General features: G+C 43.3%; 3 protein-coding genes across 3 annotated transcripts; 1 reads left to right on the forward strand and 2 right to left on the reverse strand.

Moving 5' to 3' along the window:
* Positions 1-3,372: 3,372 nt before the first annotated feature.
* NCS57_00958600 (DAO domain-containing protein) lies at positions 3,373-5,153 on the reverse strand (the record flags this gene model as incomplete). The annotated part of the gene is made up of 7 exons (XM_053059356.1): positions 4,722-5,153; positions 4,509-4,667; positions 4,350-4,459; positions 4,139-4,298; positions 3,966-4,072; positions 3,608-3,916; positions 3,373-3,559 (listed from the first exon to the last, which is right to left on the reverse strand). Exons 1-7 carry the CDS (start codon positions 5,001-5,003, stop codon positions 3,373-3,375), a joined length of 1,314 nt encoding a protein of 437 aa, XP_052911427.1. The 5' UTR covers positions 5,004-5,153.
* A 375-nt stretch (positions 5,154-5,528) lies between these two features.
* On the forward strand, positions 5,529-7,445 carry NCS57_00958700 (uncharacterized protein; the record flags this gene model as incomplete). The annotated part of the gene is made up of 10 exons (XM_053059357.1): positions 5,529-5,697; positions 5,751-5,828; positions 5,874-5,998; positions 6,059-6,222; positions 6,279-6,362; positions 6,412-6,588; positions 6,646-6,729; positions 6,783-7,066; positions 7,117-7,219; positions 7,274-7,445. The coding sequence occupies 10 exons, from the start codon at positions 5,529-5,531 to the stop codon at positions 7,443-7,445; spliced, it is 1,440 nt and encodes a 479-aa protein (XP_052911428.1).
* A 176-nt stretch (positions 7,446-7,621) lies between these two features.
* Positions 7,622-7,978, reverse strand: NCS57_00958800 (uncharacterized protein; the record flags this gene model as incomplete). The annotated part of the gene is made up of 3 exons (XM_053059358.1): positions 7,622-7,718; positions 7,789-7,910; positions 7,964-7,978. 3 exons carry the CDS (start codon positions 7,976-7,978, stop codon positions 7,622-7,624), a joined length of 234 nt encoding a protein of 77 aa, XP_052911429.1.
* Between the last annotated feature and the right edge of the window lie 7,057 nt (positions 7,979-15,035).

Here is a 15,035-nt window from a genome sequence, read left to right on the forward strand (position 1 = left end):
CTTAATAAGTCCTTATATTATAGCTAGGCTAACTATAAATATTATAATATTAAACCCTTAGTTATATTAACTTTCTTTAATTATTATATCTTAATAATTTAGCTATTACTTATATATTAATATCTATTTAATTAATTACTTATCTTTTTTTTTTTATTATTATAACCTCTTTTTTTTATAATTAAGTTTTTTTTACCCTTTAATATTAATTAAGTATTTTATTTATTTCTTAAAAGTCTTTATTTTTAATAATTAATAAAATAACTTCATATATAATTACTTTTATCCCCTTTTTAAGAGACCTTAGGGCTTTAAGAATTAACTCTAGGGAGCTATTTTAATATCTTTTAATTTATCTTTTAAGGTATTTAAATTAAGATCTAGCCTTAAGTATAATCCTTAAGGTCCTTAAGACCTAAGAGGTTAAGGACTTAAATCCCTTCTTAGTAGGTATTAAAGTCTATAACTATATATTAAGCTTTAAGACTATAATTTCTAGGTTAAGGGAAATAAAACTAGCTCTTTTAAAAGCCTCTTTAATATTTCTTTTTATTATAATAGCTTTATATATAATATAAAAAATAAAAAAAAACTTAATTTTTAAAATATAAATTATAAAATATTTAATTAAATATTTTATTTTTTAATTATAAGTTTTTTTTAATAATTTAAAATATTTAATATTAAGAAATTAAAATAAATAAAAAAAATAAAATAATATATAAAATTAAATAATTTTTTTTTATAATATTTCTTAAATTTAATTAATTAATAATTTTTATAATTATTAAAAATTAAAAAAATAAAAAAATTAATTAATTAATTAATTATATATTAATTAAAATATTTTAATTATTTAAGATTAATTTTATTATTAATTTAATTATTTTAAGTTATTATAATTATTTAATTATTTAAAAAGTTATTTTTTTAATATTAATTAATAAAATAATATTAGCTTATATTAATAATAAATAATTAAATTATTTAGCTTTTTATATTAATTACTTAAATAATTATAATTTATTTTTAATTTTTAAGTTATATTAATTTTAGCTTTAAATACCTTTTTAAGCTTATAATAATTATTTTATTTATAATTATATTTATAAAAAAGCTTATTTTATTAAAATTATAAATATTATTTAATTAAATATTATATTTTATAATTATATTTATTATAAGCTTAAATTAATTATAAATAATAATTAAATCTTTATATTTAGCTCTTTAATAATTATATTTTTAAAAAAAAAGTATTTTAAGCTTTAAGTATTACTTAATAAAATTATAAGCCTAATATATATTAATTAATAATATATTATAATTAATAAGTAATTAATTAATTATTTCTTTAATATTATAAAGCTAAAAAAGAAATTCTTATAAATCTAAGTTAAAAATAAAATAAATAAGGATTTATTTTTTTAAATTTAATAATTTATATAATTTTATAATAGTTTTTTATATAAAAAAAATACCCTTTTATTAATAACCTAGGGTCTTCTAAGAGATTATATATATTAATATAATATATTAGAGACTTAACCTTAAGTTATTTTAAAGGGCTTAAAAGGCAAAAAGTATTATAGTCTTATAATTTATTTATAATATGCTAAGTGGTTATAAATTAATTAATTAAATAAAAATAATATAAATTAAGAGATTTTTAAGATACTTACTTATTTAAAATACTTATTTATTAAGTATATTAAGTTATTATAATTTACTCTTAATCCTTAGTAAGATTATAATTAAATTATAATTAATACTTTATAAGCTATTATAATTTAATTTAATTATTATAATAAATAAATATATTTCTTTAATACTTTTATATATATTAATTACTTTAATTATTAATATAACTTAGTTATATTTAATACCTTAAGTATATTATTAAAAATAACTTTTATATTTTATTTAAAATAATATTAATAATTATAAAAATATAAGTTAAGACTAGCTAATTAATATAACCTTAGGTATAAGTTATATAACTTTCCCTTATAAGAGAAAATCTATAATTAAGTCCTTATAAAGTATTTAATAAATTAAAGTTTTATATATAATAAAAACTTATTATTTTTATTTATAATTTTATCTTAATCTAGCTATTAAGGCTTATTATTTTATAAAATTAAAGTCTTATACTTATTAAAGACTTACTTTTAATTTATAATTTTATTTTAATTTAGCTATTAAGGTTAATTATTTTATAAAATCTAAGTTAAAAATAAAATAAATAATAATTTATTTCTTTAAATTAAATAACTAATATAATTTTAAAAGTATATTATATTAAGATTAAATGCCCTTTTATTAATACTAAAGTATTATTAAATTAATTATATAAATTTCTATAATGTATTAAAGCTTTAATTTTAAGTTATTTTAAAAGGCTTAGAAACTAAAAAAGATTTTAGCCTTTTTATTAAATTATAATATATTAAATAATTAAGAATTAATTAATTAAATAAAAAGAATATAAGTTAAGGGATTTTTATTTTACTTACTTATTATATATATTAAATTAATACCTAATATTTCTAAACAATTAGAGATACCTTGCCGTGTGCGTCTCATGCTTTTCTGCATCGGTATGTATGCTGACGCCGATGCTATACGAGCCGATCTATCTAGACGAGTCGTGCTTAAGATCTGCAGTGTGTTTACATGCACCCCTCCCAATAGATCTAGTATTTCATCAGGCCGATCTTCCACCAACAGATTTAAACAGAATTCATTCAACTCAAACCCCCCTCCAACTCTTTCAACATCTTAGCCCGCTCACAGAAGAAAGCATACTTCGAATCGTCTCAGAATGGTCCGCTTTATCGCCTCAACCCTGGGGGTCCTGACATCGGTCAGGCTCATCGCCGGTTTCCCATTTTGGGCGAGAGACGACAACGACTAGGAGAGAGCCACGAATAATCTTGGCAGCGAGGGTAGAGGACTACAACATCACAATGAGGAAGTGCCGAGGTAACAAACATTTCGCAAGTCTCTCCGAAGAGAAGAACGTTATGTCGACCTATGAGACTAAGGTTACGATAGAAGTTGGGCTTTAGGTTTCAAGTTTTGGTTGTCACACCGTGGGCATCGAGTTGGGGCTCCCTCACGCCGAGTCGTTATGACTTATACTGTGATGTCTGCCGTCTGACAGCGTTTCCGATATCCAATGTATTCTTTTTAAATTCGACACCCCTTTCGACATGTTTTGCTATTACTTCTAAAACAAGTAGACTTGCGAGAGGACATCGCTATCAGGGATGAACCATTAATGAAGCGAGAGACGTTCCATTTAATTCCATTTTCCTCTCCACTTTGCAGGCTTCACGGCAAGCCCAGCAACTCACATAAATCCAACGCCTATAGTCGTGCATCATGCTTCCATCCTGGCATGTCCGCAAGATCTTTGGCAGGAGCTGCACGTCGAGACTTGAGTGCATCGCCCCCAGGCCTCCACCTCCAAGCCTCGGCAAGCTGTTGGGACAGAGTGCCTTCCAATAGCTCAACAACATGCTTGCCAATGTTCGGTAGCAGTTTGAAGGAGTGACTACATATTCAAGTTAGAAAAGTAATAGTCGCTGCTGCGTAAACGTACCCGCTGTCTCCCGTCGCGAGGATCAAGTTCTTCCACCTTGGATGTTCGCAGATGAGAAGGTTTGCGTCGGCAGTGTCAGTGCACCAGCACATGGCACGATCTATTATCTTTCTGTCTCGGAAATCCGGCAAAAAGCGAGCCATGGCCTTCCGAATGGTGGCCTCAGAGGCATCTGGGTACGTGTCGGTGGGATGGCTGGCGTGCGACCGGGGAATCGAGATGAGCTTGGGATGGGCAGCGCCAAATGGTTGATGTTTCTTGAAGTGTGTGAATCCTGGAAACTCGTCACAGACCTTGATGATGCCGTCTCTAAAGAAATATGTTAGCATGCGCTCCTGGCTTTGATGGTGCATCGTACTCGTTGGGCTCAAAGAAGAATCCATAGTCACCATCGTACACGACGGGAATGTTCTTGTATCGAGCTGCCTCCTCGGGGGTCAATTGAATATGGGCCAAGACCCAGGCCTGCGTCATACCCAATCAGCTCTGCTTTTGGTGAAAGGGCAAGGCAATAGCTGTTCCTGTACTGACCTTGGACACGCATTGGCTTTCCAGATCTACCAGCGCTGGTGTCCACGCACCGGCAGCAAGGATGACCTTGTCAGCGTGATACTGGGTACCATCGACCGTCTCAATGCCAATACATGTCGATCCGTCGGCGGCCAAGAGAGGTTGTTTAAAGGTACCAGCCCTGCGACCGTGTAAGTGCAACAGACACACTCGCGAAGTCAGAAAGCCCTACCCTCCGAACCCAAACTGGACGCCCTGGCTTCTGAGGAAGCTGCCGATGGCGTTGATAGCCTTTGCCGCTGCGAGCCACCCGCCGTTAGTGGTGAATAAGCCCTTCCATCCCTATGGTAATGTCTTAGCATTTATCACTTGGATTGCTCGGGTGTCTTGCCTTGACGTGGTCTTTTGTGAACCATGGCATTTTGGCCAAGACTTCGTCCTCACTTTCAAGCCAGCTGCCGGTTTTGTCCAGACCAAAACCTGCATCGACCAGAGTCTGGAGTTCTTCTTTAAGTTCCGCGATACCCTCCTTGGATGACGAGCAGTCAACCTGGTGAGTCGTCAGTACGCATTCGGCTTGAGACCTGCCTCATGGAAAACAAACCAGGCCGACATTGTGAAAATAGGGCTTGAACAATGGATCGTTCCTCCACATGTCCAACGCCTCAAGCGACAGCTGCAAATCAGCCTTGTTCCGCAGTCGAACGCTCATGATCTTGTTCAAGTCACATCCAGCCGACTGTGCCGAAGGAATTGGGTAAACATCGAGGACGGTGATGTTGGACGGCGTGTATCCGGAGCGTATTAAGTGCAGTGCCGTGGAGGAGCCCATTGTGCCGCCTCCACCAACAATGACCACCTTGGTCGAGTCTCGTGATAGCGTCATTTGGCGTGTAATCTTGAGGAAATGTCTGGGCACAAAGTTAGAGACAACCAAGGATGTGAGATGGTAGGGGCTCGTCGAGTAATTAAGGCGATAACAGCGCCCCACAGTGGAAGCTCCAAGCGATGTTATCGAGGCGAATTCAACGATTCTGCTCCCTCTGGATGAGTAGGTCGGTTGACAAACTCGGAGCTTGTGGAGAGAAAGTCGCCAAACCCCATGGGGATAAGGATAGAAAGTCTCATGTCCTTGAAGCCCATTGGCTCGGAAAGACGTGATGGTTTATCCAACAGGTGATTTCCCCGCTGGCTCTCGCTTGGACCTTCATGCTCTGACTCGCTCGCTCCACTCGAGATAACATTCCTGGCCACTCGCCTGGACCTTCCACTAGCGAGAGGGGTTATCTCGACAGGGTTGTTGTGACTGTGTTGCCCTGTGTATAAAGAGACATCTCATGCAACCTCACTTCAATGACTTCAACCTACAGCTGAACATATTCGACATTCTTGCAATAGCCGTTAATTCGTCATGGCCGACTCAAAGACTGCAGTCTCTGGTTTACCTGACCATGGAATGGCCACCACTGAAGAGATTTCCATGCCTCGATGGAAACGAGTATGGCGACACAGTCTGACGCAGATGATCCTGCTGAGCATCCAGGCATTTTGCGGTCCAGCCATGGCAGATGCGATTGCAGGTAAATTCCCTTTTCTCTTTTCGAATTCCACTTGCTAATGTGAATATTTCTAGGCCTTGGTGGTGGTGGTCTTGCGACTCCTCGAGTGTCCAATATCGCCACAGCCCTGACATATACCATGCTTGCTACAAGTAAGTGTTCAAGCACACAAAATATTCACTTGGCTAACAATTCAGCTTGCTTCTTCGGAGGTCCCATTGTCAACAAGCTCGGCGTCAAGTGGGCTCTGGTCATCGGTTCCATGTCCTTCCCCATCCTGGGATCGTCCTACTACTGCAACAGCAAGTTTGGTAACCAATGGGTGAGTTGGCTCAGATGCATCCTCGAGATCGCATGCGCTGACAAGACTTGACTTGATCAGTATCTCATTCTTGGCGGCGCCATCGACGGTATTGGCACCGGCTGTTGGTACGTTGCTGAAGCCGGTGCAATCATGACCCTTGCGCCGTCTGGTGCGCGTGGTAAGTATCTCGCTCTGTGGATTGTGTCTCGAAATCTCGGACAGCTAGTCGGTGGTGCGATCAAGTGAGTATCTTCAATGGCGACACATGTGCCTTTGGCTAACAGCCCTCTTCTCCAAGTCTATCAAAGAACTACCAGAAGGGTGTCAGCGGTGGAGTTACTCCCGACACATACATTGCTTTCCTCATCATTGAGTGTCTGGCGTAAGTGGGACCGCATAAACTATGCTTGAATGTGCTAATTGTGCTTTAGTCTACCGTTCGCCTTCATGATCACCCCCTTTGAACGCGTCATTCGATCTGATGGCACACACATCGTCACCGAGGAGGCTCTCTCCACCAAGCAGGAGATCAAGCGAATTTCAAAGACCATGACCTCAAGGCTTATCATGCTGTCCTCGCTCTGGGCACTTTGGTCTTTCTTCTATAGGTACTATAACCCGCAGTACCTCCCCCATGACAGAATTGGAAACTGACAAAGGGACAGTGGCTCTTGGTCCACCTATCTGGGAATTCACTTCACCGTCCGCGCCCGCGCACTTTCATCGCTCATCTCGCCATTTCTGTGCATGTAAGTCTATGATCATCCTTGTTCTCGGCTGGCCCATACTGATACCTCTCTAGTGTCGGCTGTTTCGGCCTTGGCTTCATCCTCGACTCCAAGCACCTTTCCCAACGCCGCCGCGCTCAAGTCGGTCTCTATATAGTCGTGGCGCTCAACGTCGGTGTCTACATTTGGTCCATCATCATGCAGACCAGGTTCAAGCGCAATGATCCGGGTGCTATCGACTGGGATGATGGACTGTACCCTTCCTCCTTCCTGCCGTACTTTTTCGTCCAGACCACCGGCCCGTTGTCGCAGTCATATATGTATTGGCTCATCTCTTCGTTTGCCATGAATGCTCAAGGTAGGTTCATCGTCCCTGATACTCATTGGCCATGCTAACTGACATTCTAGAAAACGTCCGCAACGGAGCTGCGTTCAGGTGTCTCGAGGCCATTGGTCAGGCTATTGCCTATGGTATGAACACTCAGACGACGAGTGACCCTCTGGTTGGCTTGTAAGTTCTGCGTATTCACCTCAAACAAGTCACGTCTGCTAACAATTTCCTTAGCTGTGTTACATTTGCCCTGCTTGGTGCTGCTCTTCTCCCAATGATCATGTTGGTCAACACAACACCCGACAGAATCCCCGCCGACGAAATTGCCGAGCAACAGTTGAACGCATTGGGGGAGAAGACTGGGGATATCGAGACGGTTCACCCGGACATGGAGAGGAAGAGTTAAAGGGCCTAGATATCCAAAGTCCTGTCTTGGCTTTTTTTATCCCATATTCCTAGGTAGCTTGCAATCTAGCATTGTTGATTAAACGTGACTTGAAGACTTGAGAGTGACTCAATAAGTTGGGCTCTAAATGAGCGCCGTCCACGTTGTTCTGGGATGTGCTACATCAATATCATTGACTATGGAGCTTTGCGAATTACGCTAGTCCATTTGTCCACAGCAACGTTCCAGTTCTCTATCCCCAAAGACCGCTTAGCAGTTGGCTTGGCAGACACGCTGGGCGGTATTAAAACACGAGGCCTGACCGGCTCCAGGCTGACAAGAGCGTCGCCTGCCAGTAACGCACGCGGAGTAGTTGGCGTAGCCAAGGCAGCCACCGCGAGCCTCAAGGTTTTGGTTGTCAGCGTTTTCGGGAGCGGGCATGGCGGCGGTGACGGTGGTGAAGGCCATGATGGCGACAAAGAGCTTCTATTAGATGTGTAAGAAGCTGGGCAGTCTTAGAGGCCACTGTTGATACTTACGGCGGGGGAGTACATGGTGCAGGTTGGAGGAGTAGGATTGACTTCTTAAGTAACTGAAGATGTCTGTTTGGATGATGATGAACTTGAGAAGGGTTTGGCTAGCTACTTATACTTGAGAAAGACCAACATCACTCGATGTCAAGTTACATACTACGCCCAATTGCTCAACAAACCGCTCCGTGGGGGAAAAGCCTCAGCCTCGAGAACCACGGCTGGTCGGCACCTGGAGGATTCACCCCAATGCGAGGATCCCACTCTCGTGCCGCTGGACAAGGGTGCAGCAGTGGGCTGAAGGTCGAAACTAGGCTGAAAATGGAGGCATGGTTTGCTGATTAGCTGATTGATTAGATAAAATGGTTTCACCTGGTTACCCACCCGCCACGCAGGGGAACAACCAAGCTTCTTACTAGGGCTGATCCGAGCCTCGGCGTGTCCGGGGGGTTTCGCTTCGTCCCGCTGAGATGCACCCACGAGCGGTTCCTTGCAATGCGGGCTTGTAGTCTTTACCTTGTTGGTACGCTGTACGGGGAGGGCCTTTTGTCTCCTGGCCCTGTTCGAGTTGGGATGCAGGAACACGTTGGTTCCAAAGGATGACCGAAATCGGGACTCACATGATCTGCCCATTCCGAGTTCCGACCCGCATGAACAAGGTTAAATTCTCTCAGAAAGGTCCATGAGAACGTGGGGGCTTTATGTTCTTGTGTCTTTGGGAGCAATACGTCATGCGGAAATCTTTGCAAACTGGACCAGATAGCTTAGAGCTTAGACTGTATTGTTTGAATGTGAAGATCGTTCGGCGTGCGGCCGTTATCGTCAGGGACCAATGTGTATCAAATATGTCCTTAGGGGAGAGGGTCTGGGGAGGAACAGTTTCTTTTGGTCACTATCGCCAAAGAACCTCAAAGGATTATTCTGCTACCTGGCTGGGCTCTTGCAGATGTCATATGATCAACAACAACCGCTGGCAAGGACCTTTGTTATGGATTGTCCCCAGTCTTGAGTCCAGACCAGATCATATCGGTCGTGTTCATTGGTGAAAACTGGGTCTGCAAGGTACAGGGTGTTCGGGCTTAACTGCGGAGACGGATGCAAACAATGGCTTGACAGGAGATGCAATGTGACGCTTTAGTAAACAAAACGGGTCTTTCGGGGTCCGAAGGGGCCGTTGCGCGAGGAGAGTTACGGGCGGAGATGCAGGCTGGGATGGAGTCTGTACGACACTGTACACAAGAACTGGGACTAATAGGAAGCGCAGATCGCCATTCGGTTTGCCAGTGGGACAATCTAAACCGTGAATGATCAAATCTATAACGATGCACATTTCAAGAGGTGAAAATAAGGACGATGGTCAATCAGCATCTGATCAAGGAGAGTAATCAGGTCTTGATTGCCCTCAGGAGTCACCATCGCCGAACAAAATACCTTCCGCCCGCAAAACTAGAAACTGTGCCTTCTGGATTGGTGAAAAAGTCATGTTCGAACAAAATCAGCGGAGAGGTGACTTTGTGCATTGCGGTTGTGGCTCGGCTCTGAAAGATGAGTGAGCCCATGAAAAGTGCTCGCGGTCCATTGATATGGCTTTTGAGTTTGAACAGTGTCCCCAGCAAAACGATCACATGGTCAGGGGCACTGATAAGCTTATCGGAAGATCGGGATATGCAAACCTAAAACCTGAATAACCTCAGAACAGATGAGGGCCAGTAAGGGTACCCCCCTTTAGAACGCCAAGGTAGCAAAAAGCACATACAACAGCGAGGATTCGCTGGTCGTCACCGACCCAACTACTAATCCGCCCCTTACTGGCTTAACTATGAGAGAGCGGACGGGATCCCGTGGTCTACAGTAGGTATGGTCGTATGTGTCTGCTTTGGTGGTGGTTGTGAACTATATTCGAATGTCATGCAGGCGGGCCAGTGGTCCAGCCCCCCCTCCCCCCTTTACTAGTCTCCAGCACTTTTAATTAAGCCATGAACTCTCATTTCAGTGAGCGGCCTGTCTGCAAGGTTAGTGACTCCGGAAATGTGCAACAGGACTTGGGTCTCGGTTCCAGGTCAGGATGTGACTTGTTCTCCAGGTTGGTTGGTCAGAATCAGTTTGCAAGGTCCAATCTCGCTCCCTTTTCTTGGGACTTTATAGCAATCAAGTTCCCAACAGTACAAGGTAAGTCATGAAGGGAAGAAACCTTACGCACATAAAGAGTCATATCCGAAGGGTACAAGCTTTCTTACAGACTAACCTTAAAATCGCCTCTGCACGTCCGTGCAACAGACTGCCGTAGGATAAAAGAACAACACCTCTTTTTGTATTCCAAGTTCAACTGGCCGTTTTCATGCCCTCCCACCACCAGTGCTAAGTCGGCTATCATTGAGTAACCAACATGGGATCTGAACGCTCATGGCGTATTGTCGCCCACCACTGGCCTAACTGGGTTGCTCGTTTGTCCGACACTCTCCGACCTCCTGAAAAGACATATGACGTCCCTCGCCTTTCGGGCCCGCACGCCTCGTCCTTCGAGGCGGAGAGCCAGCACCGAGAACATACCTCACGATTCTCCTCAGGGCCCGTCATCAGCGCTCGGATGACATCGGCCCTGACGCAGTTACCGGAAGAGCTCTTAATGGAAGTTTTGAACCGTCTACCACTCAGCTCTCTCTATATGCTCCGCCAAACTTGTTGGTACCTTCGTTACCTCGCTGAGGATCACGCACTCGAGGACTTCAGTCTAGAGTTTCTCCGATCTGAGGGGGAGAGCTTTTGCATGACCCAAGTCGGATTTCATCAGCGTCTAGAAATCAGAGACGTGCTGCTTCGAACATCTCTCTGTGATAGCTGCATTCACCTTGCAGACTCGGGTAAATTAGTTCGGCGGATGAGATCACTTTACGCCCCTCTCTTCTGTCACGGCTGTCGTGTAGGCCACCCAGCCCTCTTCTTTCCTCCAGGAAAGGAACATAATAGAAAATGCCTCGGACTCCTCGGTCAGTTCTCTCTCTGTACTCATCGTACCCTCTCCGGAAAGCATGTGCTGGGAAACCCCGAAAACTTGCTACCGAAAAGCATTGTCTGCAAGGATATTGCACATTTGCCTCTGAATTTCGACGATCGCACCAGGCGTGCCATGACCTCGAGTTGTCATCCAGAAATTCGCTCGCTGTCAGGTCTTATTCCGACCCATGTTATTGCCACAAAAGCCGTTGTCTTGCTGCACCTGGACCACCGCCGGCGTATCGACATGGACAGTATTCGACAGCGCCTCGCAAACCAACTCAAAGACTCTAAACAACTTTGCAAGCACATTTCATCTCAAATCCCGCAGCTTCTGGATAGACTCAAGCCAGACGATTGCTCTTGTTTTCCGCCATCTGGGATACCTGCCGCGCGATGGTTCGGGCCAGCCCACTGGTCCTCAACCATCATGAATTTGTCTGCCGAGAATGCGGCACGAACTATAACTGGATACGTGAGATGGATGGGGAAACAGTCCATTGGAGCTACATAGCTCTCTACATGCAAATGGGGTGGTACAACTAAAGTCCTCTGAGCATTGGCTGGCTCTCAAACCTTGACTACCAAGGGGACAGAAACCCTGTCCTTCGCGACAAGACAAAAGGTGTGCTCTGGTGCGACAAGCCCGGCTGCGGTACTGGGGCTGGTTTGCGGTGGCTAAGAATGGCAAAGACTTATGTATACGAGACTTTGGGGGGGTTCAACTGGACCGATACGAACAACAAAGGGGGGTCGGCTTTGAAAAGATTCGCCCACTCTCGAGAGAATATGAGGCATTTAAGCAGATGCGTCATTGCTACCGACGGGAGAGACGAGCATCTAGACGTAGGTAGCTCCTCTTTTCCCTAACCAGCTCGCAACAAGGACACTAGGAACGGCTTTCATCTATCAAGGTAGAAAGAAATGCACCGTTTATGGCTCGGTATCGGCACTTCGGTTCCTCTTTGATTTCAAGCTTAGCCTTTCTGGGGGGTGCCGGAAGCTTTCCGGTCGATGGGCCTGAGTAAAGACGTTTCTTGACTGTGCGGTTTCCTGTAGGTTCTCCTACAGCGCCCTCTCCTCTTCTAGTTAATCTAGGTTAACAACGTGTAGTCATTAACACATGACAGCATCGCAACGCAATACCATAACATACCTAAAACGCTATGATAACTATCATCAAGGCTCTACACCTTCCTTAGGAAAAGATCGTCTATCTTCTATCTCATCTTCTTACTTACCTGGGAAGAGTCTTAGCGGGATCTTCTCTTGATTCACCTAAGTGTTATGATTGTTGCACCTTCACATCTCCAACCCATTCCATCGAAATCGCTTTCCGAACCACCAAATCGCCCCAACCACCCGAACCTTGGAGACCAGGAACCATGGTTGTTTTTGAAGTTGTCAAGAGTTCTCTCACAATCGTGGGCTCCATTCTGACTATCATCTCAAATACAATTTCAATCTGCAAGGCCACATATAAATCATGGAGGAAGGGAAACCGGAATCTGAGTGCGAGTAAGTCCATAGTTATTATTTTTATCATCCTCAATGCTAAGCCCAGACAGGCCATTAGCCACAATAGCAAAATATACAGTTTTGATACATCCTTCTCAAGTTGCAGTTTCGTTCCAAAACGACAATCGTGTTATCCCCCTGTCGTTGCTGTTCGTGCTCTCTTTCGGGCATGATTTATCAGAAACGTGATGATCTCCCTAAGCTGCTCACGAGTTACTATATCCAATTCACGGTCTAAGAGAGCCTGAAAGAATTGGCGCTCTAAATATAAATCAGATTCACCTTCGAGCTCTGCTGCCTTGCGTTTGTTTCTCGATTTGGATGGAGGTTTTGCTATGAGATGTTAGAACTGGAATCGATCACGAGCTATGGCCAGTGGATGGGTATACACATACGGGAACAAAATGAGCAGGGACGGCCTGAGCGATTCCAACTACAATTGGCACAACTCTCAATGCCTTTGATCACCACACATCCTACAAGCGCATCTTTCCCTTCTCTACACTTTGCACATTATTCTGAGGGCTCTCGGGCATCGCCATAGAGATGGCGGAGCAGGCATCCGCATTTTGGCCACTACTGAATGTGATTGAAAATGGCTCCATTTCTCGACCGAAGGCTCCGTTTTTCATGCGGATCTCGAGTGGTCGAACAGGCTATGCAGGTTAAAAAGAGAAATGCTACATCAACTAAGAATTGACTAACCTTGGTGGTGTCTATTCTAGACAAGAATTTACCCGAGCACTTCACCAGTGCATTTCCAAGGGCCCACACGGTCAGCTCGGGATTTGATGTGGGTTTAACATCGCCATAAGGAATATTCCGTGTATTGATGCCTAGTACCTGCCTTGGAAGACGTTCAAGTCGGGCTGCAAAGAAACCAGGACCTCTCAGCTGCGCGTCCTGTGCCTCCAGCTCCACAGGAGTCGAGTCGGTAGAACCCGGGGTCATGGTGGATATAAAAGTCACGGTTTGAGGTATCAAGACGAGAGGCTCCTAATGCTGTGGCAACGGCAAGCTAATATAAGATCGGCCAAGTAGATGCCGGCAACCACACAAAGGGGGAAGGTAAATAAACAAAGTGACAAGTATCAATGAGTCTCGGTGTGCTTCTGAACCGAATTGACACTATGTAGTTCTTAATTGACATGAAGAAGAAGCCAGAGATTCTTCTTGCCGAATGTAGCCCAAGAGAGAGATTGTATCTTCATTGACATTAGAGGAGCTTGGCGGCACTGTCTATCGTTCAAGATGTCTGCAGTCTTCAATCTTAGACGTTATTAACGATAGAGAAAGGCCACAGAACTCTTGACACTAAACAATAGTAATTCTTTTCATGTTTCCCAACTCAAGACTTCCTACCTCGATAAGCTCCTCGGCATCTGACTTACGAATCAGTAGTAAGAACCTTGGCGTTTGAAGATAAATGTCTCCGCAGCATTGGGAATGAAACCATTCAAATTTGCTTACCAGAGTGAGATGACGATATTTTGTAATCCCCAAGCCCTTGTGCAAGGTGGATAACCACAGTGACTCTTAGACGATAGGACGAGTTAGAGTGTTGCAAGCATGTTTCAGACGTTATAGAAGCCTCCTAGAACCGAGGTATGCCGCATAGCAGAGAGGAGATCGTGGAAACAGTGGCCACAGAAGCGGTATACACTGTAAGTTCACTCGACGAATATTACAGGTGGGCAAGAAGCTGACGGTGAGAGGAAGAGATGAGAGAAGTGGACACCAGGCCCACTTTGGACACAGCCGATAAGGTGTTTCTAGCAACTTGGAGGACCGTTTTAACTACCTGATGAGTTTCTGCAGCGATTAGACCAGCTAATAGAGGACCGAGATGGGCGATCATAGTGAAGCCCCAGGCCCAGTGGGTGCTCCATTGTTGAACTGTGATTGCGCCGTTCTCTGCCACATACGACCATACCCACTGGAAAACTCGGGATCCCGTCCGCTCTCCCATAGAGAAGCCAGTGAGGGGCGGATTAGTAGTTGGGTCGGTGACGACCAGCGAATCCCCGCTGTTGTATGTTTTTGCCGGCTCGTTTTCTTTTTATCCCTAGACGTTGTTCTATGCAAGAATGTGAGTGACGTTGTCTCGACGCACAAAGTTGCTGAGGTGGTGGAGACTGGGACTGCTCTCCGGCCAATCACGGCTTCAGGAGCCCCCAATTATCTTGAAGGGGACAGGCTGTGCTACTTCTTGCACAATGGATTTCTCTCATAATGAAAGACGTGGAGGTCATCTATATGATACATTTATTTACGAGGGCTATTAGACCGTTGCAACTTCTCTTCCTAGTCTTGTGCTACTGCCGAGATCTTCGTGTCCTTTTGTCATATGGCATTCGTTTCAGATCCTCGTATCATGTCTGAGTTGGACGTCCCACAACAACCTGCTAGAGTCAAATGACGTGGACGTTAAGCTTGCTAAACCGTGGCTGATGTGTGGGCTTTCAGTAGCCATTCAGAGCTCGGCCACGACATATGCAAGGGAGAACCCCCTTTTAGGAGGGGCGAGATTATTCCCGTGTTACTCACTGCGTCACTCGTCAACAGTATT

This window comes from Fusarium keratoplasticum, chromosome 7 (genome assembly GCF_025433545.1).
Source record: "Fusarium keratoplasticum isolate Fu6.1 chromosome 7, whole genome shotgun sequence".
Lineage (NCBI taxonomy): Eukaryota > Fungi > Ascomycota > Sordariomycetes > Hypocreales > Nectriaceae > Fusarium > Fusarium keratoplasticum.